At 36.5% G+C, this 25,929-nt stretch overlaps 2 protein-coding genes across 4 annotated transcripts; both read left to right on the top strand.

Moving 5' to 3' along the window:
• Positions 1 to 197: 197 nt before the first annotated feature.
• Positions 198 to 14,965, top strand: mcoln2 (mucolipin TRP cation channel 2). 2 transcript variants are annotated; one of them, XM_088927318.1, is made up of 14 exons: positions 198 to 309; positions 2,836 to 2,995; positions 3,918 to 4,091; positions 6,234 to 6,387; positions 6,751 to 6,835; positions 6,919 to 7,015; positions 7,411 to 7,510; positions 7,834 to 7,946; positions 8,116 to 8,265; positions 8,506 to 8,607; positions 8,697 to 8,819; positions 11,340 to 11,546; positions 11,695 to 11,822; positions 13,410 to 14,965. In XM_088927318.1, the coding sequence occupies exons 1-14, from the start codon at positions 266 to 268 to the stop codon at positions 13,444 to 13,446; spliced, it is 1,674 nt and encodes a 557-aa protein (XP_088783444.1). In that variant the 5' UTR covers positions 198 to 265; the 3' UTR covers positions 13,447 to 14,965. The 2 variants fall into 2 exon arrangements, with proteins under 2 accessions (XP_088783444.1, XP_088783445.1); XM_088927319.1 differs by lacking the exon at positions 8,116 to 8,265 and having other exon boundaries at positions 13,410 to 13,563.
• Positions 14,966 to 16,928: 1,963 nt separating this feature from the next.
• Positions 16,929 to 25,929, top strand: lpar3 (lysophosphatidic acid receptor 3). Of its 2 annotated transcripts, XM_088927322.1 has the most exons (3): positions 16,929 to 17,079; positions 18,513 to 19,269; positions 23,900 to 25,929. In XM_088927322.1, the coding sequence occupies exons 2-3, from the start codon at positions 18,522 to 18,524 to the stop codon at positions 24,262 to 24,264; spliced, it is 1,113 nt and encodes a 370-aa protein (XP_088783448.1). In that variant the 5' UTR covers positions 16,929 to 17,079; positions 18,513 to 18,521; the 3' UTR covers positions 24,265 to 25,929. The 2 variants fall into 2 exon arrangements, with proteins under 2 accessions (XP_088783448.1, XP_088783446.1); XM_088927320.1 differs by lacking the exon at positions 16,929 to 17,079 and having other exon boundaries at positions 18,438 to 19,269.

The raw sequence follows: 25,929 nt of genomic DNA, 5'->3' as shown, positions 1-25,929 counted from the left end.
CAGAATTTTGAACATGTTGCAACTTGTGAAGAGAGTTAGCGAGTCCACAGAGTAAAGAGTTTACTGAAGGCTGATGCACGGAAGACAGGTTAGCAGCCGTGTAGAATGCGGTCTCCTGCAATGCAAGGCTAGTATTTCCTGCTTCACACGTGACTGCAAGTTCTTCTGTATTATTGAAGTTCAGTACCGTCTGACGGAGACACACTCGTGGTATCTGTTTGCTAGAGCTTCAGCAAGTCTAACACTCACCTGCAACTGATTTAACATGGATTTTTTTGTTAGATTCAACGAAACATTTGATTCAGGAAGGTAAGAATAATACAGAGATCAGCAACGTTTTCCGCTACAATATTGTAGTTTAATATTAAAAACGAAACTCATTAGGGGGAGACGCTGCCATAAAACGCATTCAAATAACTTAAGATCTGAACTTAAAAAAAATACTTCAGGAATTGCGTATTGATTAGCACTAAAATTCAGTTTTCACATACGATTTTGTTTCTGACGTACTGAATGATTCAAGTTCCAAAGTGAATTTAATAGGGTATCTGCTGAGCAGAGCCGGCGTGGAGGCACCACTGTCAGATAGTTCCGTAAAACCACTAGTTAGTGACGGCAGGAGCGTGGTTCTTCTCTATTGGTTTTTTTTCTCTGGTGAGTTGATGCTGGATTTCGAGATTAAATTCGAAATATAAAAATAGCCTATTTGCTAGAGTCTCCAGCTAAATAAAAGGTGCGAGTGGCAAGTTTTCTTTTGAGATACTAGTGCTGATTGCAGTAAAATTTTGACTTTTCGAAGCGTACTGTAAATGTATAATATATACTATTTAACTAAGCCTATGAAACGTCTGTTGTACTATATATTTAACACTTTACGGGTTTTATGATTTTTTTAAGATACTGAATGTATTGGACCGTACAATACATGCATACTTGCATACCATAACGTAGAAAATGCTAAAACTCCACGTAATCTCGTCTCTCTATTTGAAGTTATTTATAAAGAACCTGTAGCAGTTATTGCCAAGTTTCTGCTGACTGCAGAAAATGAGTTTATAAAGGTGATGAAAAGGTTTGTCTCACAAGACGACATACGAACAGCACAGGTGTCACTTTAGCTGAGCTATTCGTTGTGCTATTTCTGTCTCCTGTTCATTACACTCATATTGCCATTAAAAAGCAGCACTTGTCACTCTTAGTGAGTACTGTTTGGTCACTGCTACTGTTTTTATAAAGCAAAAGAAGTTAAAAAAACTTTCCTAAACAATGCAGATGACAAGGCAAAAACCCCTGACTGTCTGCAATGGTGTTCCCTTAAACATTGAACCAAGCTTTTCTTAGACAAACACTGTTGCTGTTTTTTTTTTCCTGATCACACAATGTACTGTGCCCATTATTTCACAATGATTTTTGATTTGTTGTAGCACAAAGAGATCAGCTCTATTATTATCTTTTAAATTGGTAGTCTCTTTTTTAAATGTTCTAGTGCTGAGTTAATTTAAACTCAAATCAGAATTTTGTGATTAATTACCAGTTTTGAGGGACCAGTTATGTTTCTTATATTCTGCTGGGTTCTGCATTTGCACAATGGATGTCTGTTGAAAAATTCACACATCTGATGTCCATTTCTGAAAAACAAACAGCATCTCAAGTGTTGTACTATCTGCTGTAGATCCCTGCTATTTTCTAGCTTATCAGATGAGACTGAAAGAAACGACATTTGTGTCAGGGGTGTCTTGGCATTGTGCAGGGCTGCTGCAGTTGATTGTGGTAGGTTTGCTTTTATGCTGCTGAGTACAGGATTGCTGTAGAAAACAATTTGGGATCTTGATTAAATGTTTGGCACTATTTAAATTAATCATTCATGAGTGACTCTAATCTATGTGAGTGGATTTGACTGTTTTTGCTTAAGCACTAAGCTTCACCTCTAGAAAAAAAACAGGAATCATGATTGTCCCCTTACCAAGAGAACGACACCTTTGGTGTTGGAGCAACACCTTTGTCGAGTCCTCTTTCCCGATGAACAAAAATCTTGATGTCTTGAACAACTGCTGATTTTGTACAACAGACCAGTCATTGGGGAGTCCTAAGTGAGCTGACTGACTGGTGCATTGACCAGGTTCCCCAGCCTGTGCTGTGGGGGCCAGTGCCCTGTGCATGGTGACTGAACAGGGTCCCATCGAACACCTGTGGAATGGCCTAGGATGACATGTGGCATATTGGGTTTAGAGACCAGTGAACAGGCACATGTCTTCAGGGGCTCTATGAAGTGAAAAGGACAAAATCCCACTAGACGGCAACCTGGTACGAAGCATGTGTATCAAATGTACATCTTGTATTGCTTTCAGCATTGGCCATGATGCACACATGGTACAAGATACAATAATGAACAAATGTGAACAATCATCATGGCATGAAAGGCTTGGTGCCCAAACAAAATGTGTAAATCCAACTATCATTTAAAAATAGAAATAAAGGAGTACAAAAAAGCAAACCAGAGATTTGGAAGAGATAAGCAAAGGAGAAAGAGAAAAGAAAGAAAACAATGTAGGGAAAGGACAGAAGAATTAAATTGTGGCACTTTATGAGATGAAAACTCTTAATTGACACTAACATTTACACTTCTATTGTAATGATATCAAAGATTTTTTAGTCAATGAATAGAAAGCAGTATGATTTATTTTTATTCCTAACTGAATATTTTTTGTGGATATTTTTTTTCTATAGGTTTTCCCAACTTTATTTTATACCCTCACCAGCCAGTTTCGTTTAAAATAACACTTGTGCATGGTCACTGAACAGTGTCCCATGACTGTCATCTACCCTTGTCTGCAGGAGCACAGTGACAAGTCAGGACTTTTCTGCTGAAGTGGAAGCTCTCAGAGAAGACCTCAGGTACTACTTCATGAGCCCCTGTGAAAAGTACAGGATGCGGCACAAGATTCCTTGGAAACTAGGGGTACAGATTTTGAAAATCATCATGGTTACCACTCAGGTAATGCTGCTCATGCTTATGAATTTCGGAGACAGTGAAGGTAACACTGGGATAATGTTGTTTGCTCTACATATGTCCCTAATATGATATAGTCACTCCATTCAAATGACTTACGGTATATATCCACCTTATTGATTGACACAATAATCATCTCAGACTGTTTTAAATAAATATCCTAGTAATTACAGTATGCATTAATTACTTGTTGGTATGTCTCACACCCACCTTTCCTTTGAAGAAAGAAATGCCTTATTTACAGTAATATTCTGTACTGTAATACAATCTACAGTACTTATACTTATTTTTATATACTGTGGTAGTGAGGTTCTCTATCCTTATTGTGTCAGGCATATTGTGGTGAGGTTAGGTATTTAAAGTCTTTCGAGAAATGTTTGGGGTTACAAAAAAAGATGAGCATTGTTAAGGAATGAATGAAAGATGGTCATAGTTTATTAAAATATGAACAAATAGAACATGTGTTTTCCTTTTGTCTGAGTTTTTGTCTGACTAATAACATTGCAGTTTATTAAGGATTCATCAGAACTGTGCAGGCCTAGAGCAGGCACTGCCTGGTAGTGAAGCAGTGAGGAAGTTGCCAGGGCTTGTAATCGAATTAAGAGAAGTTGTTTTCTTTATCTGCTGTTGACCAGCTGATATTACAAGGTTACATCCTCAGCTCTCATGATCAGAATCTTGCTGGGTCCTGGATTGTGTAATTGAATGCATTGAATTAATTTAGCTCTATTATAAATTTATAACATTATATAAGGATAAAACTACTGTCTTACCCTCATGATCTCCTTGCTGAGGAATGTTGACACAGGGTAGTAACAATGCAGTCTATCTCATTTTTGTTTTGTTGAAAGCCAAATCAACATGATCTCCGAAACATTGTCTTCTCCCCCTTGTTCTGTGTTCAAAGCTTGTTCTCTTTGGGCTGAACAACCAACTTGTCATCTCCTACAAGGAGGAAAGTAGCATGACCTTCAAGAACCTGTTTCTGAAGGGGTACACAGGGGCCGATGAGGATGACTACAGCCGTGCAGTTTACTCTCAGCAGGATGTTTATGATTGTGTATTTTTTGCGATTGATCAGGTTGGTACCATAATTGGTTTTCATAGCCAGCAGCTATATCACCCTGCTACTCACAACTGGCAACCCACTGAAGCTAAGTTGGTGTGAGCCTGGTCAGTACCTGGATGGGAGACTCCTGGGTTAAACTAAGGTTGCTGCTGGAAGAGGTGTTAGTGGGGCCAGCTCACCCTGCAGTCTATGTGGGTCCTTATGCTCCAGTATAGCGACGGGAACACTATACTGTAAAAAGGCACCTTCCTTTAGATGAGAAATAAAACCGAGGTCCTGATTCTTTGTGGTCATTTAAAATCTCAGGGCAAGAGTAGGGGTGTAACCCTGGCATCCTGGCCAAATTTCCCATTGGTCCTTACCAATCATGGCTTCCTAATAATCCCCATCTATGAACTGGCTTCATTACTCCCCAGTAATAGCCAAGGTGTGGTGAGAGTTCTGTGCACTATGGGTGCCGTTGCATCATCCAATTGAATGCTGCAAATTGGTGGTGGTGGAGGGGATCCCCATTGCCTGTATTGGTGGTGAGTGGAGTGTCCAGAAAAGTGCTATATAAGTGTAAGCCATTATTATGATTGCAAAGGAACAAGTAATAGGTTTATTCCATGCTGAAAAAAAGAAGAAAGAGAACACAACATTTCGGCAGTGGAGCCTTCTTCAGGTGTGAGAGAGACAGGGCAGTAGATGAGGACCCTTCAGGACAATTCCGGATCACTCAGACAGCATCTTGTACCTCCAGCAACCTTATTTACTGTATCTCTTGCAGTAAATACCCAGCCATCTACATTGGAGAAACAGGAAGGAGACTCGGAGACCGCTTCAGAGAACACGTCAGGGCTGTGAAGATTAAAGATCTCTCCAAGCCCATTGTTTCTCATTTCACCTCTGAAGGCCACGGCCACTCTAATCTCTCCGTCTGTGTTCTCAAAGACGGTTTTCCGAACTCATCCATCAGAAAGACCACCAAAACCAAAATTATTCTGCAGCTAGGATCACACATTCTCCCTTCTCTTAACGACAGACTACTGTTCTTTTAAATTTTCTCCATTCATTGGAAGTTTCATTTCACACCTCTCTGCACCCATTCTGACTTCACACCTCTTGATTGGCCTCTCTTTCTGTCCCCTGCTCCCGCCTCTCACTCCTCCTCCCTCCCAACCTTTGTTCTCCCGCTACTTTACCTTTGACTACTGCCCTGTCTCTCTCACACCTGAAGAAGGCTCCACGGCCGAAACGTTGTGTTCTCTTTCTTCTTTTTTTCAGCATGGAATAAACCTATTACTTGTTCCTTTGCAGCCTACGCATGCTGACGCAGCTACCCTCCTGAATTATTATGATTACTTTACAACCTCTAAAATGATGCATTGCTGTGACTTAAAAACTCTGTTTCAGTCTTATCACTAATTTTTGTTTAGCTATGCATTATGTAGTTCTCTTCTGTTGCCCATGATTCTGTGTGTATATTTTCTTGGGGAAATTCCTTGATTGCTTTTGAGTGGAAGGAAAGATTTATCCAGTGAAAATGGTCTGAAAGAAAACTTTAATGATTTGTGATTACTGATTGAACAACTGACTGGATTTGAATCACAAGCTAACAAACAAATCTGTTGTAAAGTAGACCGTGGAGCTCTGCAAAGTAGGGATGTCCAGTCCTTATCCTGGAGGACCAGTGTCTGTGGTCATTGCAACTCAGCTCTTAATGAGCTAAACCAGGTGGTTAATGGCTTAACTGAGCCCTGACACTTTAATGAAACCTAGAAAACCTGCAGATACAACAGTCCTGCTTCTGGAGGAATAAATACCCACAGACTCACTGGTCCTGCAGGGCCAGGACTGGATATCCTTGCTTTACAGAGTCCTATTAGTCTACTTTATAACAGTTTTATAATAATTGTAATGGGGATATTGAAGAAGTATTGAAGAATACTTAAATAAGATGCAAATATAATATACTGCAAATTATGACTTAAAAGAATTATGACTTAATCTGTCTAAAAACAATTGTAACAAGCCAGGTCTGCTTTGTGTGTCGGCATCACATCCATTTCACACTGTTGTTGCTTTCTGTAATTCCATACATTTCACTCATAGGTGGTTTAAAGACATGAAAATCACTACAAGGAAAATAAAATCTCTCTCTCTTCCTTGCAGTATGCCCTGCTGAAGAACCTGTCAGTGGGCCCTGTGAGTTATGCACAGGACGACAGTGAAATGTCGCCTTTAGTCATTTGTAAACAACATTACAGGAGAGGGAGTGTTCACTCTTCATACGAGTCTAATGATATTGACCCTGAAACAGAAACTGGTGAGAAGCATGAGGTTTTCGGCAAACCCATATCAGTTTATTGTTGTGTACCGTGTTAAGACCAGAACAAGCATAGTAAAGCACAGAATAAAATAAGGTGAAGAAAGGAAAACCATGCAAAACTAATTAAATTAATATACTGTAAGCAATATTTCCCTTCGGGATCAATAAAGTCTTATCTATCTATGAAATAAGTATAAAGGCATGTCTGCTGATATACTGTAGTGTATAAATGTCCATTGAAGAAGATGCAACTTTTTATTTTTCTGTTACAAAGAACAACTGATGAATTGGTATTTTAATAATGTATCTTTAATTCTTCCTGTCTCATTTTCCTTCTTAACAGCCTCTATTTCTTTTCAGTTTGTTTGACATTGGACATCAAAACTATAGAAGATAAGGAATGGAAAATGGCAAATGCCTCTTTCTTTAACCTCGACTTTTACAGGTAAAGAAGACGCTTGCTTCATAGCATGTGCTGTTTTTTGTTCCACTGAAATTAAAAGATTTATTTGTCGTCATTAAATTTAGGCTTGTTAATCTGAAAATCAGCTTTCGACTAAATGGAATCAACCTCCAAACAATACGATCTCATGAATTGCCAGACTGTTATGAATTCTTTATAACGGTAAGTTATTTTGTTTTAGTAAATTTATGGTGATGTTCATTTTTTAATTTTTTTAATCTTATGTTAAAAATTGATATCTTACCTTAGGAGAAAGTAGTGGTTTAACCAGTAAAGGCACTCACATGGATTGCTGCTTGAATCCTAAAGTCCATACTCAGATTGAGTCTGGGCTGTGAATATGGCCCTTCAAGTGGTGCTAAGACCACAGTGCAGGGTGGGATTCAGCTCACCTCAGTATCTCATGTTTTCCACTCAACAGTTTCCGTCTGAGTTGTCTTACACTCTTATCTTTCACTGTTGTCTATGATAGTCAGTGCTACCTGTGCTAACTGGGCTCTATGGGACTTGCAGTGTGAGAATTATTGGTTAACCATGACATTTCTTTTTTTCTTCAGATAACGTTTGATAACCAAGGTCACAGTGGAAAAATGAAAATCTATTTTGATAGTGAGGCTATTAGCACTGCATGCAAAAATTGGAAGAATATAGGAACAGGTAAGTACATAAGTATCATTGTCATAGAAAAGTGAACAAGGATACAAGATAAGATTTAGAGACTAATGTGAAATTGACAGCCTTTTAACCATAGAATTATTTTGATGTATTGTTTCCCAAATCCATCTATGTCAGAACACATCTCCATTGCAAAACATTGCTGAATTTCATACAAATAATACTGTCCAAACAGTATAACAGCCAACTACTGTGCCGGTAGCATAGAGAACATGTTCAGTTTGTTGAATTAGATTTATGAGTGCATTTTCATTCTTAAAATTTTTATAATGTGTATCATGTTATAACACAGACTTATCTTTCAGTTCAGAAAAACAAGCATTATCTACTTGTATTTGATGGCTTTGTCATTGTGACCTGTTTGACATCAGCAGTGCTTTGCACACGATCGATTGTACTTGCAATTAAATTACTTCAGGTAAGTTATTCATCTTTCAGTTTCTTTCTGTTTATGGGATCTATATTAATACCTGCTGACATGGCAACAAGGCAAAATTTAAAGCAATTTTCTTAGACGTGAGGTTTTTCAGGAGTGTGTAGGATAGGCAAGTGGCACATTAATGAAAGTGTCTCCTTTTGTTGGCTAGAGGTTTGCTCGGTTTTTGCACGTGAACTACAAGCACAAGGTGTGTGAGGCAGACGAGCAGGAGTTCCTAAACATCTGGTATGTCATGGTCATTGTCAGCGATGCCATGGCAATTGTTGGGTCCATACTGAAGATGGAAATACAGGCCAAGGTAAAAACTGTACAAACAGAATAATTCACTGTAGACTGAGAAATAGTAGCTTATACTATTATTATTCTGATCATCATCCATACATATTTCTGATATCATCTCTCGCATTGTCTCTCTCTCTCTGTGTTTGGGAGAATGATAGCAGATAGTTAAATTGAAAAAATAAAGAAGACAGTTAAAAAGACATTGTGTTAAAGGAATACAAACGATATGCTCTTATGTATTTTTTTTTTTCAATAGAGCCTTACAAGCTATGATGTCTGCAGTATCTTTCTAGGAACTTCAACATTGCTGGTCTGGGTGGGAGTGATCAGATACTTGGGATACTTTCAGAAGTACAATGTAAGAAAGCAGAAGTCATCAGTGACTGAATGTGTAAATTTCCAGTGCTTTTTTAATGTTGTGAGAATCATAAGTTATTTGTTTTACAGGTCCTTATTTTAACAATGAGGGCAGCCTTTCCAAAAGTCCTGCGATTCTGTTGCTGTGCAGGAATGATATACTTGGGGTATACATTCTGTGGATGGATTGTTCTTGGTCCTTATCATGAAAAGGTAGGAGTTTAACATCTTTACTGCATAGACAGAAAACATGATACTTTCCCATGCCTAACAACATTAGGATATGGGTTTCAAACAGTTTTACAAATCCATTGAATGACTACAAGACCTTTAGCTTCTGTCATAAGCATAAAAAGACATGATGTAACCAAAGAACAAATCTTACACCTGAAGAAGGCTCCACGGCCGAAACATTGTGTTTTCTTTCTTCTTTTTTTCAGCATGGAATAAACCTGTTACTTGTTCCTTTGTAAAGAACAAATCTGTCTTGCATCTTGTACTGACCAGTATGAAACTGTCCAAGAGAGGGCAGTGTTGCCACATACACAGACGTTACATTATTGCAAAACAATGTACCACCACAGTGCTTGTACTGTACTTCATCAAGTTAAACTTGCTAATGTGTGTAGTCTTTATATTAATTTCCTCAGTGCTTGACTTTATGATAGATATTCTCTAGACATAAGATGACTTGCAAAGAATATAAAAGGTGACACTATTTTATCAAATTGAATAAATTATTTTAAATTATAGGAAATTACACAGTAGTCCAAGTCTTTCCAGTCCATGTATGGTTAGAGGTTAATGGTGTATTATTGACTCCCTTTGCAGAGAGACAGAATGTCTGCTACCGCAAATGACCACAAATAATTAGTGACATGATCAATAAACATATTAGAGTACAACTCCTGCATATATTTTCTGCATTCCCTCCACCTGTATCCATAATTCAGTGTCATGCTGCTCAGAGCACAAGAGAGGGGAATGTTATTTTGTACCCATATAGTTAAATATGAAGATTTGTGTGTTTTCTTGCACTGTTGCTGTAATTTGACCATTGAAATTACAACTGTGCTAGAAATATTTTTCTCATATTTCATTTTTTTAAGCTTTAAACAAATAGTCATGATTGTGCTGGGTTTGGTGATGTTAGACAGACCACTTCAGTTTAGTTATTTTTTTAACCAGTTGAACCAGAGGCTATTTTGGAAAACTTGAAGCAGCCTGTGCATGTAATTAGACCTTTACTCTTACAGGCTGTTTAATTTCACCATTTAGTTACAGAACTGAGGTGAATTATTTGTAAGTTGTAATCAGGTTAAAACCAATAAGAAATAGATTATTTACTGATACCTGTAAAAACTCTGAGCATTCCTTGTATGCTGTTTCTTGGAATAATCTGTAATCACTCCGCATTCCTTAAAAATTAGTCAAATAGAAGTATTATTTAATTATAATTGAAGAAAATTGTGGTACCTATTTATTGTGAACAGATTTTATGCATTATTTCATTTTGTTGTTTATGATTTATTTGTAAAGCCATAATGTGTTTTTGGCTGGGTTTAATCTTTTTAGTTTTGGCTTAGTGTAAGATACTCTGGGTTTATTTCTGAGATGTTGAGAAGTTTTTTTGATAGAAGAAGATTTGGAAAGATTTATTAGTAAAACTCTGCAGTTTTACTAATGCTGTTCATTCCAATGGTTGATTTCCTCTCTAGGCTGAATATTGTAATGTTAATTTAGTTTTTAAATTTAATTTATTTGCTGATTTTATTTTCAAAATGTGAAAAAAATTAAAAGAAAATCCTAACAGCTATATCACTGTTACACAATCAGTCAGGCTTCTATTATGCCACCTAATTTTAGACATAGAGAGGAGTACTCCTGTGCTCAGTAGTAGATACTGTAAGTTTTTTCTATCGCTAATGCAAGCGTTATGACATGGTGATGGTGGCAATTTCTAAACCAAAAGTGTAGGTGTGGTGTCCTGGCTAAAATTCCTATGGGTTGTACAACTGGCACAGTGGTCAGCATTGCTGCCTTTCAGCTCTGGGACCCTGGGTTCGATTCCTGGGGTGCTGTTAGCATGGTGTTTGTACTGTATGTTTCGCCTGTGATTCCTCTGGGTGCTCCAGGTTCCTCACACAGTCCAAAGACAGGCTAGTAGGTTAATTGACTTCTGGAAAAATTGTCCCTGGTGTGTGTGTGCGTGTTTGTGTTTGTGTCTGTGTGTGGATTGGAATACATCCAGCGTGTATTTTGCTTCAGAGGGGAGAAGTCGCTTTAGAGACTTCAGCTCTCCTACTGGATCAGTAAAAACAATTAGAAAATGGTTGGATGAATGGAATTGAAAGGAATTGATATTATTCAACCTTAAATGAATTTGCCATTGAGCCGAATCAGTGACTGCAGCACTACTGCTGATATAAAGGCATTATGACTGAGCTGCAGTTATATCTATCATAAAAATATTATAAGCCTTAAACACCAGCTGAGTCCCTCTCTGACAGTAGGCAGGAATTTGAGGGAATGAATGAAGAATGAGTGTTCAAGCTTGGCTGTTAAGCGTATAACTAGAGAAAAGTACAATTTGAATGTGCAGTTAAAAATACAAACAAAACAACAGGACAAAAGTCTTAGCATTTATTTGATTTGACACAGGACATAATTTGCTTGCTTTTCCGTGGAGATTGTGAAAACATTTGGATGTTATTGTTTTTCTGCCAAGTACAGTTTGAGGGTCTGAGTCGAGTTGCCGAGTGCCTGTTTTCGCTCGTTAACGGAGATGACATGTTCGCCACCTTCGCCCAGTTCCAGGAGAAGAGCACACTGGTGTGGCTGTTCAGCCGGGTTTACCTCTACTCCTTCATATCCCTCTTCATCTACATGGTGCTCAGCCTCTTTATCGCCCTCATCACTGACTCTTATGAAACCATTAAGGTACCTTGAATGACAGATTGCAATAGCAGAATTTGAAGAAAATGAATATGAATCACTTTGTAATTTATCAAAATGGGCCACCATAGGAAGGGTCTTAACACTTTTGCAAATCACTGTTTTTTATGTTTTTTTGTCCTGATTTGCTAAGAATTACCAGGAGAATGGTTTCCCCATGACAGACCTCCAGAGGTTCCTGAAGGGATACAGGGACTTCCCCACCTCTGAGAGCTGCAAAGAGCAGGAGGCCAAGTGCTCCTTTGTGTGCTGTTGCAACAGGTACATAATTGCTGTAGCAAATATTATCCTGCTCATGAGGTTAGACTGCTACGTCTAAAAAATATAGGGAGATAATCTGTGAGTTTGTGAAAAGGCTTCCAATTCACTCCCATTCTATGAGGAGACTTCCCATCTCTCTATTAGAGAGCAAGGAAAGACAACTTTGCAGAAAACTGTAATAGCAGTCCCCTCTCCCATATTCACAGCTCTTGTATACTGTATGTGTCAGTCTAAGTCAATATTAGTCTAAGCTGGCCATCAGACTGGAACTTGTGTATTACATGTCTGCCAGACACTGGCATCTCATACAGCAAGATCTGAAAGTCAGTGACATAGCAGGTTTCAGGCAGATAATTTAGTTTTTAGCCACATTTGTCAGGTTTAATAATGCTCTTGTCTGATTATTTGACATGGAGAAAGTGCTTTAGATTGTTGTAGCATGGAAACACATTGGTAAACGACAGACAGGAAGTAGGAAACTGCTGGAAATGTTTGTGATTTTTCCTACTGTAAGTAATACAAAAAATAGAAATTAGCTTTGCTCCTGGAACATGGTGCTGATTGCCAGTAGGGTCTTCCATCATTGTTTCTTTTTCATGGGTTTTTTGCCTCCTCAGGATTAACAGGTTTTGTATGAAGCAGGAGACATTGTACCTTTACATTTCTGTTGTCATGAGGGAAGACGACAACCAAGGTCTCCTCACATCTGCTGCTCTGACTAGCAATTCTCCATGATGTCTCTTCCTGTAGAAAACTAGAAATACCTCTCATTGTAAACCCCTCTCTGTCCTGCATTTGTCTTTCTTTTTACCACTCCACCATCTCTCTGGCAACTTTGCAACTCCCCCTTGGTTGATCTCTGTCTGGGGTCCTAACGTCCTCATCCTGCAGCCAGGGGACAACTCTCAGCCAAGCTGGTTAAACAAGAGTTTAATTCACATTCCTGTCGCATTTTCTTCTGGAAGATGTTATTCCTCATGCCATACAGTATAATTGGTATTATTAATAGATGTCTAGTTAGGATAATTAATTTATTACTTAGAATGGGAGTTGCACACACAAATTGGAATTCTGAAAATGTCAACTAATTTATATAAAATGGGAAAACTGAAGAAAAGGTATACCCTAATTAGTCTTCTATTGCTGATAAAGTTTTGGAAAAGAAAGCTAGAAATAACTTGAATAGTAAAAAAACTAAGACTATACTAGTACAATCTGAAATCTCTCCATATCAGCATTTTTGACATTCAGCTTTTAAGCTGTAGTCTTAGTCTACATGAGTAGTAGTCTTGATGAGTACTTTAAAAATTTATTTCACTGTTTAGTTTCTAATTTGTAGTATAATTAATCCAAGAAGAAATTTCAATTTGTTTCAGATCTTCCATTTTTTGTAAAAAAAAAGTTGTAAAAAAGTTTTTCTTTTTCAATGGTATTTACCAGACTGTAGATAAACTGTCACACCTGATTCAAACTGTACTTAAAAAGTGGTGAAACGGATATGAAAGCAGGAAAGACTCTGAACATTAAATATTTAAACATTTTGCTTAATCTGTCAGTTCAAATTTATACTTTGTTACATTTTAACAGGCTGGAGGGAGATGAAGATGTATTGCTGATTAGCTGAGAGAATCTTTATGTACTGTATATAGTCTTAACCAACCTGAAGACCACTGGAAACAAAAGACACCGATGGAGAAGACTATAGAAATCAGACTGTGAGAGCAGCTTCCAAATTTTCAGTGGAAAACAAACCCAGGAGAGATCCAGGGTGCTGGACATTTTGGAGACATACTTGGAGTTGATATAATCTGTGGTGAAGAATATGTTGTTCATGAGCCTAATTATATTTTCATTCCTTTTTAATGTGAAACTTAACCCCGAAAAAGTGGCATTTCCACTGTCTACCACATTAGGTCTTGAAAGAATTCTTAATGGTTTCCTTATCCTCTTAATTTAAATCTGCATCTGTAAAATTGGATCATAATTCAGTAAGTGACAATTACTTTATAATGCTGGCCATTATAGATCATATATGCTTAGATCATTTGCCCAACTCTTGGCCTTTTCATGCCACACTGAAAGCTTGTTTGTGAAATGCCTCCTTTGTGTGTTCTCCGGTGTATTTTAAGTTTCATAGTGGCTGATGAGAAACCTGCATTATGATCCATTAGGGCGTTGGTAATTGCCTATTTAAGAGGCTATGTTCTAAGAAAACCTTTTGGCTCATATTTAACTGTCAGAGTGAAAGTTAAGTATGCATCTTGCTGAAAATATTTACAGGAACAAGAAAATATATTTTGTCCCAGATATCTTACGGTATAGCGGCATTACCTTTTTTTAAAGTTCCATGTTTCACCTAAAAAATAAACAGCCAAAATAAACAAAATAAATGTACATACCGTATGTATAGAATATAAGTATAAACTGATATTCTTTTTTGTTGCTCTTTGCCTCAGTCTTGGATCTCTGTTGATCCAAACTATCTGAATTTTACTGAGGAAGGATAATGCTAAGAGCTGTATTATTTAAGTGGTTCCAGCTCGGCTCAGTCTAGTCCCTATGTAGTGAATCTCTAAACCTCCAGAGGAGTTAATTACTTTTGTAAAGGATCTTTACACTGAATTGTTATAGAGTGGCTTGGACAGCAGAACTCAGTGGTAATATGTACACATGGATAGAGAGGGGGCTAACTTGAAATAGCGCATAATCTAAAGGGGCATGAGCTCTGATGAAGTGTATATTAGCAGTGGTATAACATTCTACCTTAAACCTGTTGCTCTTCCTGATATCAACAATTTAGGTTCTGATATAATTAGCAAATGAATTACATTTTGCACATGATTACAAAAACATGGAGAATGAAAAACACATAAACCTCACCTTAGTGTCCATATGGTCAACTGTTGCTTTTCAAAGTTTTTATCTGTAGAATACATTATTGATATTTCATGGGTCATTTTGAGTTCCAGGAAGCTGTGGAAGAACATTTCAGAACACTTTCAGTTTTTGTCACAGGGCAATTGAATTTTTATGAAATTTCTGTTAGCAAGAGTTCTGTTGATTTTAAAAAGAGAGTCAGGGAAAAATATTTTAAAACATTATTGTATTTTATGTTAGAAATTTACAATAAAGATTTTGTAAAACAGGCTCTAGAGTCACTTATTGCAAATTGTGGCTCAGCTTCAATAGTTGCCTTGCATACCTGAGTTTCTGCTGAGTTTGAGGTGTAACACACTTCTCATGTTTATCTCTCGTTACATGTAGAAGTAACAGTACTTTATCTTTCAGATACGTCTGATAAGAACGAATTCTCATTTACAATTATGACTTGACCACTGAAGTACAAAGGAATGAAAGAAAGATCACTATAAATAACGGGACATTGTAAATACGGCGTGATACTGTACTTCTATCCCCTAGCCACCACTGTGCACATACAGTACTGTAATAAAAAAACACTGATTAAACCATTGTGAGAATGTGGAGCCCTTCACCAATAATGTCACACAGGTGGTCCCCATTATAAGCTGCCAAGCTACACATCATTTCACATTGACATCATTGAGGAATTGAGGAAATCAATGTAAAATATTCCCCCAACCACACAGGTGATTCATGGACTGTTTTGTTTCATAAATGGAAAAAAAATATTGTGAAGAGCAAAAATCTTACATTTAAATTATGAGACGAGAACGTATCACTTCTCCTGAAAAGAGGCAGAACAAGGACAAACTTCCATTCCAGATATTAAAGGATCAGAAAGTAACAGGTTAATGAGATTCATATTTCTGTGGGTTGAGCCTCCTCTTGATTTTAATACTGTGAACTGTGGGAATACAGTCTTCCTGTGTTTTGCTTGGCTCATAGATATTAGTGTTTTGAATGATTCCTTAGATTTTTTTCAGACACCAACATACATTTAACCAACCATGTTCAAGCATGATCGTGATAAGTTAAGGAATGTTTACTTTGAACTATTATTTACTCTGTCTGCACCACAGACCTGGACTGGCAACATCTCTTCCCAGAGGAACACGGTCCTTCCAGTTTTACAAGTCTCTAATTCACAGATTGGAAAAAGCCAGTGAAAGTACAAACCTGAATAATTTATTGAGAAGTAATTAAAACATTTATAAGTGATATCTTGTCACTGAAAACTAAACAAAATAAAAATCAGTCTTGGGCAGTCCTAGCATTTTCTTTTAATAATCCCTATTCTCTTTTAATTAGATTATTTTCAGTATTGTTCAATTCGTCGTCTTAAAGTTGATGATTCTCAGTATCATCTGTAACTGGATATTTATTTTTAGTTTTGTAGGCAGTGCGCTGCACAATCACAAGAAGGAACTAAACTCACAAGTAACCTGGGCAGGTCCCAACTTGACTGCAGCACAGCGAATAGAAATGAACTATGATGATAGTAAACCAGCCTCTCTCGCACAGACCCACCTCCTGCGGTGTAGCGTGAATGTTTCATACTGTCTCATTCTTACCTGAAGAGCGCTACGTTATGCTTTTCCCTCCCTGGTAAAAAAAACCAAAACAAATTTCTTATTCAAATGTTTTTTAAACTACCAATTTAGTGTTTCCGAAATGTATTGCCAAGGGACAAGTTTTCACGTTTGCAACGAGATTCAAAATACTGTAAAATAGTTGGGAACAATTAGAAGCCGCAACTATGCAGCTGTGTAGTGACTAGTCTGCGTGAGGAGTGTATCAGGAACAGCAACCAGAACCTGTGAACCACAATTTAAAATGTATACTTTGTGTGACTGCTTTTTATGCTATTTTAGACTTCTAAGATGTATTATAAATATTACCTGTAACAGTAATATAGTATATATTAGCGTAACGCTGGAGGTGTCTGTATATCTTCATGGGAAAAACGTCATCGAGTGTCTCTATAATGTATTACATTATTCCCTCTTTTTATCATACTCCATTAACCCCGGGTTAATGAGTCCAGTTCGTGTGCAGCTGCAGGAGGTTCCTCAGACAGATAGAGATCGGCAGGACCAACGCCCGGTGCGTCAGCGCGAACTTTGTAAAACTTGTTTCATCCTTCAAAGCCGCCGAGAACCACTTCTTTCCTGCTTGATGCCAAAGTACACAGGAGCCAGTCGAGAAGCACGGAAGAGCTGAATTACTGTAGTAAAACGAATAGGAAAACGTCTCTAGAAAGTACCCAAACATGTACTATATTTATATACTGTATTTACCATGCAGAGCTAGAATGTCAAGATAAACCACACAACTGGTGAGTACCGTACGGCTTTCGCAATACATTATTTTAAAACATTTACATTCTTAATGATCTTAATGCGGTTCCTTTGTCAGGTGCATTCGTTCGTTTACAAAACTGCGTTAAGCTTTAAGAACTTTGACGATAGTATTGCTTCAGTTTAAACTCGAATCAAGGTATACACCATGAACGTAATGTGGATTTTTGCTGATTTTTCTCAATGTGGAATAATGTTTTACCCAACGGTCAAATTATTATTATTAATATTATTATTGCTGTTGTTGCTGTTTGTTATTGTTTTACACATAAGACGATTTGAAGTAATCCCTTGGCTAAGCTTACAGGTAAAGCAGGTAAAGTTTCATTATAAAAACTAATTCATACTGTCATCCTGTAGCCTACAAAATATAATTGATCTATTACGTTTAAAACGTTTTTCCTCCCTTATTTTTTTAGAGAAAGTGTAAGGTTCAGCTGTCTAAGATTTATTTATTATAAGCATTATAAGCATATTTTAACACTAAGACATTTATTTTCAAGAAAGCTTGAAGTTTGATGTTGGAAGTGTTATTCTGCACTATGTCATTATCAAGTCTTCTCATATGCAGTTGTGGTTTGTCCGCTTCACACAGTCATGGTCTAAAGAAATGAGCTTTCAAAACTGACACGTTTTCAGCTCCAGTTCAACTTAGTTTCAGTTGTAAAAAAACAGTTAATATGACATTTAAACTGATGTTTCTGAAGTTTAGTACAACATATTAACTAGTTATTGTAACCTGTAATTAGTTCAGTTATATTCATTTAGTTAAATCTACTATACCAGTGTGTTTTTTATTGCTTTTGTTTTAGAAGTCAATTTTTGACAAGGTTGTTTTCTTCATACTGTTATTGTTCACACTGGTTGCCTACATTGCACTTAAAATTGAAACAGAGAATGTTATTCCCAAAACACAGACCTGATTCTAGCTGTGCATCTTGTTTTAAATTTCTTTTAGTGTTTCATTTGAAACTAGGAAGTTGGATCAGACTCAAAGACATTTCTTCATTTTTATGTTTGTTTTATTGTTTTATCTATCATGAATCATATTTGCAAGTATCCTACTTTTGAAGTGTAAGACGCATGCTATACATAAGCTAATTTATCCACCTGCTCAGTGTCTATAAAAAGCTGATCAGCTCCTCACAATATTTTAAAACCAGTTTCTTGTCTGCTTCATGCAGCTGTTCTTGAGATTTTATTGGGCTGTTTCAAAGACATTGTTTATGTATGTTTCTAAAATTTAAACTTTTATTTAAATGTTTAATTATTGTGTATTATATAGGGATGATTTTGCTACTGTATTTCTATGTCTTAAAGAGAGACTAACAGAAATGTTCTTTGAAAATTGCCAGCTGTCTCCATATTGGTCAATAACATTCTGTTCTTTCTGAATTGCCTGTGTTCTCAGAAGCTCCGCATGATGCATCCCAGTGCAAACCACTGCTACTATGGCAAGCCCATGGGCTTCTTTTATAACAACAGCAACCACACCAAAGAGGACTGGGATTCCAACCAGCTCATTGTTGTCCAGTGCTTTGGCTCCTTTTTCTGCCTCTTCATTTTTGTGTCCAATGCGATGGTCATTGCAGCAGTGATCACCAACAAGAAATTCCATTATCCTTTCTATTATTTGCTAGCCAACTTGGCAGCATCAGATTTCTTAGCTGGAATAGCTTATGTGTATCTTATGTTCAACACAGGAGCAGTATCCAAGGAACTCACTGTACAGCTCTATTTCTTCCGCCAGGGTCTACTCGACACCAGTCTTTCAGCTTCTTTGGCCAACTTGCTAGCAATTGCCTTGGAGCGATACATCTCTGTAATGAAACTAAAAGTACTCAGAAACCTCACAAAACGGCGTGTGACATTCTTAATAGTGCTGGTGTGGGCAGTTTCCATTACCATGGGTGCTGTACCAAGTCTGGGCTGGAACTGCATATGCAGTCTTGAGGACTGCTCCACTCTGGCACCTATCTTTAGCAGAAGCTACCTGACCACATGGTCAGTGTCCAACCTTCTCGTCTTCCTAATCATGGTGGTAATTTATATGCGAATATACATATATGTCAAGAGGAAAACATCCATCTTGTCCTCCCACACCAGGGGATCTATAAATCGAAAGAGAACACCCATGAAGCTCATAAAGACTGTGATGACAGTGCTAGGTGAGTTCACAATGCCTTTGCAAAATAATTATCAATATGGGAATGTTAAGTTAACTGAAAGTGTAAGTGATTTTCATTATTGTTAACTATATTAGTATTCAGATATGAAAGAGGTACAATACAAACAGGTTTTCATGAAGAGTTGTAAGAGTTTTATTTCAAACCAGAAACTTAGCCCAGAGCCCTGGAGGTTTCCTGTTATGTGGGAGAATCAAATCTTTTAAACTTAACTCCCAGTTAAACCTGGAGGGATTTTGTAAGTCCATATGAAATGCACTTTGGGGTGGGACTGAGCTTTCCATAATCATATTTGTTGCTGTGTGTATGTTTTTGTAATATGTTTAACTTTGGCAAAAATAGGAGATATGGTGAGTAACAAACATATGCATTTTATATTAGAACTAGTTAGTAACAGTCATATTATAAGTCTAGTTCCATAGTGAAAGATGGAAAGTCAAACATGTTTCTTTCATGTCTGCCAGACACACAGTAGTTCTTATACAGTAGCTCTTATACAGTAGCTCTTGGTTGTTTAGTTTTCTTGACAATATCTGAAGAATAATATGATAAGTTACAGTAGTCACAGAGTATTTTCTTAGGAAAACTGTGGCCTGTCAGTCTTCCATCTTCTTAGTGCTTTCCTGCTTTCAGTGTTTCATCTTATTTCTTAGGCTACATTTTCCTGGCTCCTTTGCTAATGTACATGGAAAGGGACTTTCTGCAAGAGATGCAGTTTCTGGATAAACATAATCCCCTGTGGGTAATTTTGAAATGACCAGAGGGGCCATGTTTATACGTACTACTGTGCCTGTGACTGGAGGGGGGCTTAAGGGAGATGTGGACAAAAAGGCCTTATGTTAGGTGGTCAGTGGTATGATTGGATGGTCTGTAAAAAGGTTACAGTTGAGGAGTCATCACGTAAAAAGCATTTTCTTTGAAGAAAATGTATTCATAGATTAAAATAAATGTACTGCAAAAAGTGCTAATGTAAAGTAATTGCTAAAGAAATTATCAGACATAGACATACATTCTTTCACCCATTGACAGCTTTAAATGACAAGCATTGTTAAATTTTTAAACCTATCTGGCTGTGGTTTCATTGTGCCTGATAGTAGCAATGTGTAGAAACTTACAGTTTCCGATACATCCAGGTTTTCAGACTGTTGTAAACTTTGCCCAAAGACACTTTACACAACCTAATGTCCCATTAGAAACAGCAGAGCTGCGATCATGCAGGCAGGATTTGTCCATGAGACATCAGAAGCTTAACTTGCTGCAGAGCTCTGTAAGCACTAATTAATAGACCCATTGTACTTTGTAAATTGTAAGATTGTATTTTATGGCTTCCAGTTAGTAATTACCAAGGTCTTTGGACATTTAGCTAAAGGTCAGGGATTCTTAATATTACTCACTTCAGGTTCAAAAACTATCAGTATGAAGTGAGGTGGTTGAAAGCTAGATATCATGTGTTTGATTTGACATACTGTATAAAGATTGTTTAATGTGTTATGTTTATGTTTAATGTTTACTGTGTTAGATGCCTTACAAAAGAAATTAACGGTGCTTGATCCGAACCTGTTGTGTTTTTATCTTTCTTCATTTGGCCTTAAGTTTTTATACTCCTTCTATATTGCTTTAATCTTCTGCACCTTCATGATACTTATTGTTTGAAAAACAAAAACCCTAACTAACGAGAAAAGAGGAGGTGTGATTTGATTGTATTTCCATTATCTGCCTGGCTGAGGAGAAGACAGCCTATCCATTAGACTGGGGCTGTTGAAACCTCCTTTAATGAAGATCAGCCAGAGAGCTGCTGCCAGAGGGTGGAGGAAGGGTCACAAACCAAAACACCTCAGTGAGCTCGGAGTGTTATTATTTATACATTGGTAGGCAGAAAGGGCACGTTTAGGGCTTGACTTCCTCTTGAATATTTTTATACTTCATATTTCACACCATACATCTAATTTGCTATTTTTTTTTTCACATCTGAGGACATGTTCACTGCTTTGGCTAAAATACACTTTGACTTTGCTAGTGTTCTTTAAATGAACAGTAAATTGACAATTAAATGTACATAAAATAAACTACAACTGCAATTATTGTTGCATTTTTTAGAACTGTAGCATTAATAGTGACATCTTTTGTATTTATAACTTAACCTGCTTCATTTTAAGACTTAGAAATGGTAATTAGACAAGTTTCAACTCAATCTTTGCTATAAGAAATTTTTTTCTGTGCCTATTAATTTTTCAGTACTGTTAGGTAAATGTTGTCAAAGCTATTTCTTGAAACACCAAGATAAGGTCCTCCAATCAATCAGCTGCAAAAAACTAGAGGAGCAAGATGAACTTAACGGCCTCCTCTTGTTTGCAAACTTTTCCATGTTCCATTCTGTAGCAGGTCAAACAACACTGTTGTTCCAGATTTGTCTAGAAGTTAGTATTCAGTAAATTGGTCATATTTTAATATGAAATCTGCTTTGTTGTGTTTGCATTGTATTTTTATTCAAAAATGTTTTTGCAAAGACACTACTGAATTGGTCACATTTAAAAACTGTTATAAGACAAAGCAACACCTAATGATTAGATCTTAATACACATTTCTTCTGTATATATACTACTGAAGTATTACATGCATAGTCAAAAGATGTTAATCCATATTCTCTCCCATTTACATACATGCCTCCCTGAATACAGTACCGCTTGAAAGTGCAACATTTTAGTTTTTTGTACTTGAGGAGAACTCTTTCCAGTTGTTTTGATTACAGGTACGTCCTTTAGAACCACTGCATATACTGTATTCTCATACTAGTATGATGTACTTTTAACCAATGTAGCTAAAGATTTAATGTTTCTAAAATTAAGCAGGTGTTATTTCATTTTTTCTATTAAGTGTTTTTTTCATGTTTATACATTGTGAAGATAGAGTTAAAACATTATAAAAGATTAACCAAATATCATTATATAAACTGATGCTGTTTAAATGTTACAGTAAAAAAGGTAAAAGGTGCTTTTAAGATAATTATATGTGCCTTCCTGTTACATTTGAAATATAAGCAATGCATTCCACAGACAATTTTACTTTCGACAGCACACAACCACATTTTATTACTCTTTTTTATTGTCCTATAAGGTAGATGAACATCAAGATGACTGTTGAAATACTTAAATTAGAATTGTTATCTCTATAAATTGCATTGAGGTTGTCTCTAAGCTTGTAAATTGTTGAGTCACATACAAATTTGTATTAAATGTCTTTAAGTAAATGTAATACACAATGACACATTGAGCGACTAAAATTTGAAAGGTGTGCACTTCTACAGTACACTCCTAAACAGGACAGAGTCTTCACCATTTGACTCAAAATATTACAGTATTTGAAAGTATATATCAGTAATGTTGTGTTACTAAATGCTGGTGAGGCTGTGTGTTTGTAATTCTTTTCAATGTTATAGAATAGACTTGTTTTTGTTTTCCTTAGCCAGCACAAAACAAGGCTGATAGAGCATGCTTGTACAAGGAAGCCATTGGATGCCACTGTAACTGTGGTGTTATTCTCAGCTCATTCTTCTGTGGAATCATGAACAGTTGAATTGTAGAGAATAAAGGTTACTTTACATGTCAGGTCAATGGTGCTTTTTTAAAAAAATGAAATGAAAACAGCATTTCCTGGACTGGTCTTAGAGAAAAACAGAAGGAAATAATTTATTTAATAATCGTCAATCATTGGTGTTTTACATTATATGGAACATAAAGCATCATTGCCCTTGATAAGGGCATTCGCTAAATAAATAAAAATAACATAAAGAAGGACATATGTGACTTGAAAGTGTTTTTTGGTGAAAGTACAGTATGTGTGTTTACTGTAGCTCTTGATGATCTATGGACGTGACCTTGGATATTAGGGTTGAGATCAAGATTAGAATTCCCTGTGTATTGAGCCTTTCATGTTTTTTACATTTGCCTACTTGAACTCAAGTATGTTTACAGTGTAGCTTGAACAAAACACAATGATGACGATGTTCCTTTACATTAAATTGGCAAACATAAATGAACAACAGAGAACTGAGAAGCTGGGAACAGGCTAGCAATTGCTTTCTTTAAAAGGGTGTAATTGCCTTTTTGTTAGTGCATGATAAACAGCAATGTTGACCACCTTGTAGCTTGGTGATCAGATTGCTGGGTCTGTTCAGTACTTATTTACTTGTTATTTCTATTACTAAAGTGTACCAGGCTTCATTCAGTGGACATAAAAAAGAAGATTTTTTATCTAATATATTAACCTCACAGTAGACTCAGTAACTGATAAAATGCAACCATCAAAGTGTTACAATAACTTTTGCATTCTGATTTATATGGAATGTTGAATTTTATATATTTTCTTTGCAAGAGGCAGTTATTATGGGTAATATGGTGATATCTTTTCCAGCGAACAATCCATGAGCCTGCCTCATATTTCAAACTCTCAAATGAAAGCTTTTAAAGTTAAAGATGTAAAACTGGTTTGCACTAAACAAGCACGTAAATAAATACTTTGTACCTTATCTTAATTACAAAGAATAAAATGTGTTTTTTAAAGTATTAAGAAACAATTGCATTGTCTTGTAAGTTTAATGTTTCTGACCTTTTAGGTGTGTTTGTGATTTGCTGGACACCTGGACTGGTGGTTCTGCTACTGGATGGTCTGAACTGCAAGCAATGCAAACTTTTGGGCTTCAAACGCTGGTTCTTGCTGCTAGCTGTACTCAACTCTGTCCTGAATCCCATCATTTATTCCTACAAGGATGAGGAAATGTGGATGACCTTCAAGAACATGATCCGTTGTGTTTGCACGGGCACCAGGAGACAGAGGTCCTCTAGAGCCAACTCCAAAGCTCTGAGCTCTAGTCTGGACATCAGCATCCGTGCCACAGAGGATGGTAAGATCAACACTGAGGAATGTAAGATCACTGCTGAGGAAGGTAACATTGCCACCCAAGAAGAACTCAAGGAATGATCTGTCTCCTGAAGGACAGGAGAACGTTGTGAACTGTACTTTGTGCATCGACAGAATGCCATCTGAATAAAACCAGTTTCATAGGTATAAGAAAATGGATCCTCAAATTTGTCCAGGTGCTTGTCTAGTATGCTCAAGGAGAGTCTGTATATACCTGACTTTCCCTGCATTTTGGATTTGGGTTTACACACATTGTTCATTAGTAACTGCTGTTACAAAATGTACCATGAAATACCTGATTTTCTTTTCTAGACATGTTGTCTCTTGCAGACTCCTGTGCACTGTGATACTCCTGTGTAGTGTGTTATTACAGTGACATCACTGATTTAAAGATTTAAGTTTATCTTGAATCACTAACTATAAAGAGGAATTTGAGAGCAAATACTTCCTTGATTAGAAAGAACTTAATAGAAATTTCTGTACAGTATGTCATATGCAGATTTTTAAATAATGAAGTATTTAGACATTTCTTAACAAAATTGTTAATTATAAAACACGGTATACTGTACAGTACATTATTAAATATCATTATGATATGATATGGCATTATGTATATAAATGGATGCTTCTTAACAGATATTTTTTTCCTTTATTCCACTTTAGGTTGTTTCTAATGTTTGCTGTATTGTACCACTAACTTATTGCTGTCTGTTTTCATGGAAAGAAACAAGTCTCATTAGTTGCATTTCAGTTATCAACCACAGACGCATTCAAACGATTAGGCTATTTTTAATTTATTTTATTCACTTCAGATTAACTCCAGGATAGCAATTTTGGATTCAGTGGAAAAAAAAGGTAAAGGTATGGTTTTTATAAAGCATAGTGAAAATTGGTACTGTAAAATTGTTTGAAAGTCAAGACTGGACTACTGGAAACCTGAAAGTAATCTACAGTGGAATGTAAGAATTCTATAAGGCTTGTATAAATCTATGACCTGCAATACATTTTGTATCCAATTCATTGTAATGGTACCTTCACTTTTACACTTAAAAATAATTTAACACTTCAGCAGAAAGTGGGCATACGACGTAATAATCATGAGTAATAAGTAATGAAAATGTAGTGTAAATAAAATTTTACCTTTCAGTGGAATAACCTAAGCTATTGCATTGTGCTGGATGTAACCTCCAAAAATCAGATCTTGCTGCTTTCCACAAAAATAGTATTAATTTGCTTTATTGTATCTGTAAGAAGAAATATCTTTTAATCAATTCACTTACTAATAACTGAAGAAAGGGTTATAAAATATTATTGAAATCTGTGAGAGATTTCTGGGTGACCTATGGAACTGAACTACACTGCTTTTTGTTCTCTTTCTCGTTGTGAGTTAGAAGTGAGACAGCTCTTTTATGAGAGCAAGCAGGCAGCAAACCTGTTGTATGACTCTATCCATGAAGATCTGTATTTTGGAAGGTATGAATTTAGGCAAAACAATGTTTCACAGCAGAACTTTTCTGATGTTTGTAATGTACAAAGACATTCATTCTAAATATGTATGTCCTTAACACCACATTTATTTTAATTTAGGAGGCTGTTCATGCTGTTCCAGAGGTATAAAAGCACATAGAAATGTGCTTTTATCAGATTTGCTTTCAGAGAGAACAGTGGTGTTTTGTGTTCAGTTTTTCACAAGCTCTTTTGTAATAAAACTAATTTAAAACGAAA

This window comes from Atractosteus spatula, chromosome 11 (assembly GCF_055471065.1).
Source record: "Atractosteus spatula isolate fAtrSpa1 chromosome 11, fAtrSpa1.hap1, whole genome shotgun sequence".
Taxonomy (NCBI): Eukaryota; Metazoa; Chordata; class Actinopteri; order Semionotiformes; family Lepisosteidae; genus Atractosteus; species Atractosteus spatula.
The sequence above is the reverse complement of the archived record's forward strand: the minus strand, read 5'-3'. Positions and strand labels throughout refer to the sequence as shown.

Coding starts and splice junctions, on each gene's coding strand:
- mcoln2 (XM_088927318.1), top strand. CDS start 266: ATGGATTTTTTTGTTAGATTCAACGAAACATTTGATTCAGGAAG. Junction 6,388..6,750: donor TGACCCTGAAACAGAAACTG/GTGAGAAGCATG, acceptor ATTTCTTTTCAG/TTTGTTTGACATTGGACATC. Junction 8,820..11,339: donor TTGGTCCTTATCATGAAAAG/GTAGGAGTTTAA, acceptor TGCCAAGTACAG/TTTGAGGGTCTGAGTCGAGT.
- lpar3 (XM_088927322.1), top strand. CDS start 18,522: ATGATGCATCCCAGTGCAAACCACTGCTACTATGGCAAGCCCATGGGC. Junction 19,270..23,899: donor GACTGTGATGACAGTGCTAG/GTGAGTTCACAA, acceptor CTGACCTTTTAG/GTGTGTTTGTGATTTGCTGG.